Source organism: Pelophylax lessonae (genome assembly GCF_965119305.1).
Source record: "Pelophylax lessonae genome assembly, chromosome: 2".
Taxonomy (NCBI): Eukaryota; Metazoa; Chordata; class Amphibia; order Anura; family Ranidae; genus Pelophylax; species Pelophylax lessonae.
Window position 1 is genome coordinate 728,242,361 of NC_138769.1, and position 4,630 is coordinate 728,246,990.

The 4,630-nt window shown below is 44.0% G+C and overlaps 1 protein-coding gene across 1 annotated transcript; it reads right to left on the bottom strand.

Moving 5' to 3' along the window:
* Nucleotides 1-3,424: 3,424 nt before the first annotated feature.
* Nucleotides 3,425-4,357, bottom strand: LOC309547557 (olfactory receptor 5AS1-like; the record flags this gene model as incomplete). The annotated part of the gene is made up of 1 exon (XM_082247434.1): nt 3,425-4,357. The coding sequence occupies one exon, from the start codon at nt 4,355-4,357 to the stop codon at nt 3,425-3,427; it is 933 nt and encodes a 310-aa protein (XP_082103560.1).
* Nucleotides 4,358-4,630: the final 273 nt, after the last annotated feature.

Consider the following 4,630-nt stretch of genomic DNA (forward strand, 5'->3'; position numbering starts at 1 on the left):
TACACTATGGTAGATGCACATACTGCACAATCGGATGAAATCTCCTGGATAAAGTCCAAACTGGCCGATCTTGAGGACCGGTCACGCCGGAACAATCTCAAAATTAGAGAGATTCCCGAAACAGTCGCACCGTCTCAACTCCCACATTATGCTAGAGACTTGTTTCTGACAGCTATCCCTAATCTTACACCGAATGACATCACCATTGATCGGAGACTGCTTCTGCTCCCCTCCAGGCTGGCCCTGAGACTGTTTCCCATATACAACATGGACAATAAGGGTAGTGTTTAAGACTTCCCTATAGACATCCATTAGTTTCCTCATGCCTTTTTGCTTGCACCACTATGTATATTTTCTAATACACCTGGCCAACCGTTGGAGAGAGACGTCAATTCACAATGGTGCCATTGGGTCTAACTACCTGGCAGTGTTACTCTTATGCATTGCTTAGTATGCTGACTGTAACATGAAAAAAATAATCTGATGCTAATTGCAAAGGTGCTATACAAGCCCTAACCTTCAAATAATAGGAAAATATATTCATATATGTAGCACCCTCCTAGGTAGGTGCTAGGCAAAGCATATGTGTGGCCCTGTTCTGCTTATCAGGAGGGCCTGCTCTATTAGTTAGCTTGTCACATGCTTCCAGGTGTGACCTGTTGAATCTGGGGAGTCTCCCCACTGTATCCAATGAGGGACCTTGTTGGACAGTGGAGGAAACCTAGCCAATAGCACACCAGGGTTTATGACTCTCCCAGTGGGTGGGCATTGCTGCAATGCATCCTGGGATTGGGAATAAATCCTGAGGGGGCATGTGACGGGGTGTCTTTTGGCGGGAGCAAAGTCCCAGGAGGAGGCGGACAGCTGTCTCTCCTCCTGCTGAAGTGAGGAAGGTGGTCCAGGCAGTCGGCCTAGGGACCAGGGGTTGAGCTGTGCTGCAGACGGATCCAGTGTGTGACCAGTGGAGCTGCTGGGCACCAGAATACTTCTGGAAAAACAGTATCGTGAGTACTTAAGGATCTGCCCAGGGGTATGCCTAAGAGAGGGGACCACTTCAGAAGGGTCAAGGGGATCAAGGAACCAGCTAACCCAGAGTGTTATGTAAAAGGGGGTGCAACGTTGTCAAGCCCTGAAGATTAGGGGGTAAAGGGGGCACCAGGAAGGGCCCTGAAGTTGTTCAGCAATACAGTCTACCTTAAAGATTAGCTGCCTCAGGAAAGGAATAACTCAGGAAGCTTTAACCGCTTGCCGACCGTCGCACGACGATTTACGTCGGCAGTCAGCCCCTCACAGGCAGAGCGATGTATGGGCTACGTCGCTAGCCTGTGAGGGTATAGGGAGCGAGCGCGCGCCGCTGGAGGCGATGTCCGCCGGTCACTCGCGATCGTCCGTTAGAGCGGGAGAAAGGCAGGCGGCTAATGTAAACAAGCCGCCTGTCATTCTCCCCGGTGTATGAATGGTGATCATACGGTTCTACTATGTAGGACCGTTGATCACTGTTCATACACCTCAAGCCACAGCCAATCACAGTTAGAATCAAGCCCCTAGGGACACACATAGCCCCTCCTTCTCAAAAAAAAGTTAACCCCTTCACTGCCAGTGTAATTTTACAGTAACAGTGCATATGTATAGCACTGATTACTGTAGTAATGTCACTGGTACCCCCAAAAGTGTCAAAAATGTCAGTGAAGGGTCCGATCTGTCCACCCCAATGTCGCAGTACCGCAAAAAAGATCGCCGCCATTACGCGTTAAAAAAAAAAAACAACAAAAATGACAAAAATCTTTCCCTTAGTTAGTAAACGCAATAACTTTTGCGCAAACCAATCAAAATACGCTTTTTGCGATTTTTTTTTTTAACCAAACATATGTAGCAGAAAACAAATTGGCCTAAAATGTTAAAAAATTTTGATTTTTACTTTTTTTTTTTGGGGAATTTCATATAAAAAAATGTGAAAAATATTGTTATTTTTGCAAAATTGACACCCTTTTTTTGTTTATAGCGCAAAAAGTAATAATCGCACAGGTGATCAAATACCACCAAAAGAAAGCTCTGTTTGTGGGAAAAAAAAGGACGTCAAATTTGTTTGGGTACAGCGTCGCACGACCGCGCAATTGTCCGTTAAAGTCACGCAGTGCCGAATCGCAAAATAGGCCCTGTTTAGGAAGGGGGTAAAATCTTCCAGGGCTTAAGTGGTTAAGGACTCTTTCACAGCGAAGTGCAGAGTAAAATAGCAGCCTAGCCATGACTAGCTCAATATAGCATTAACCAGCATTAATCAGCGTTAATCAGCGTTATCCCAGCCTATTGTGCATAATTCAGTTCAGTTGGAGTATCCCACTCATTCCTTTTCCTATCCAAGTTCCTAATAAAACATGAAAACCAAAGAAACTGGACTGGTCCTTGTCTGAGGTAAAAACACTTGGAAACATGTCAGAATTTTCTACTGTTGCTAATGGTAACCCAGGGGAACCCACACTCAGCAGCTCCCAAGGGGGTAGTGCTACATATATATATATTACATATAAAAATTGTATAATTACAGTTAAACCGGAAAAAAGGGGGGGAATGGCGGGACTTTAAATGAGGCGCTCGGTGGGATTACCCGTGCGTCTCCATCCCTAATTTTTGTATACAAAGAGAAGGAGGTTGGGACTTTAAATGAGAAACATGAAGGGGTCAGCAGGGAAAATGTCAACAGCATTTATTAATACATGTAGGTAAAACATACATAGCAGATAAAAGTCATAACATCAAAAAATGATACAATGAAAGTAGACACTCCCCAAATACAATAAATTATATCCAAAAAGGCTGATTTACAATATTATAAGGGTAATAAAAGTATGCAAATTATAAAAGAAATTAAGGTTCCAGGTAACAAAGTAATTCAGTATTTTACAAACATAATAGCCTCAACGCGTTTCGTGGAGCCCAATCGCCACTTCATCAGGAGTAGGTGTATGTTTGTTAATGGTCTATAAAGATGGAAAATATAAGCACAAATGTGACAGATGAAAAATATGAAAAAATGAAAAATGGGGAGGAAGAAAAATAGAGGGAAGCAGGGGGGGGGGGGGGGAATCGCGCCCCATAGCTTCCAAAAACTTACATAGCAGCATGCAAGATGGCATGGAGACTGAAGATGGTCCCAATTGTCTCCCACGGGAGCTGAGGACACATAAGCAGGTGAGCCAAGTGGAGCATGTCGCACACATGGCATATGTGGGTTAAGTAGTTGGATTGGCAAAAGCCATACGTACAGCACAGTAATTACAGTTAAACCAAATTAGTGGCAGATCAATATATAAAGTGCTAGTAGTGCATTAAACACAATAATAAAGTGCCTCACTTGGGACGGTTAGAACTTAGCGCAGACATTTGGAGAGTTATCATAGGTCTGCTTTATTGAAGATCACATATTTTACGACAACGAAGCTCTACATGACAAAAGTTTCCGGAATGATGCCTTAAATTCGCTGTTCCTTAAGCTGTAGATGATTGGGTTCAACATTGGAATGGCCACTGTGTAGACCACAGAGGCCACCCTGTCCGCCTCCATCGAGTGGCTACTTCCCGGTCTCAGGTAGATGAAGAACAGGCTTCCGTAGTATAACGTAAACACTACAAAGTGGGAAATACAAGTAGATGCGGCTTTACTTCTGCCATGTTCTGGATGGATCTTAAGTAGAGAATGGATAATGAAAAAATAGGAAATTATGACCACGAGAGCAGAACCGCCCTCATTGAATCCACAGAAAGTGAATAAGATCAGTTCATTGACGGATGTATCCGAGCAAGAAAGTTTCAGCAGAGGTGGCATATCACAGAAAAAGTAACTTATTTCAGTCCTACAAAAGGTCAGGCGAAAAGTAAAACAAGTGTGAAATAAGGACTGGATGAGGCCATTCAGATAAGCCCCAGCGATGAGCCAGGCACAGAACCTCGTGGTCATTATGGCCGGATACCTCAAAGGATTGCAAATGGCAAGGTATCGATCGTAAGCCATGATGGCAAGGAGGACGCTCTCCGACGTGATCAGCACTGCAAAGAGGAACATCTGAACCACGCAACCCGAATAGGTGATGGATTTGTCTTTCATTAGGAAGGTAGAGAGCATTTTGGGGGCTATTACTGTAGAATAGATAATGTCTAAAAATGCAAGGTTTCCTAAAAAGAAATACATTGGTTTATGCAGACCGGTGTTAAAGAATGTAACGGCTATAATGCAAATATTTCCCAATAGCGTGAAGACGTAGATCATAAGGAACACAATAAACAAGACGACCATGATATCATTGCGGTTAGTAAACCCCAGTAGGATAAAACCGGTGACCACTGTTTGGTTCCTCTCCATTGTCCCATGTAGTCTTTTCCGTTCTAAAGGATTCCCTACAAAGGAAAATTTGCGTAAAAATGCATGAAGGCCATTTTGAATTCCATTTTAGTGAAGGTTTTGAGTTCACTTGGTATGGGGTGTTAAAGGGGTGTGATCACATGTTAACACAGAGCCCATACTCACCCAGTCCTTCAATCCTCTGGAAGACGCAGCTCCCCCATGTCTAGCTGTGGACTGTTCCTGTCTTCGCACCCAGAGCCGGTCTTCAGGCATGGTGACGTCAGGATTGGA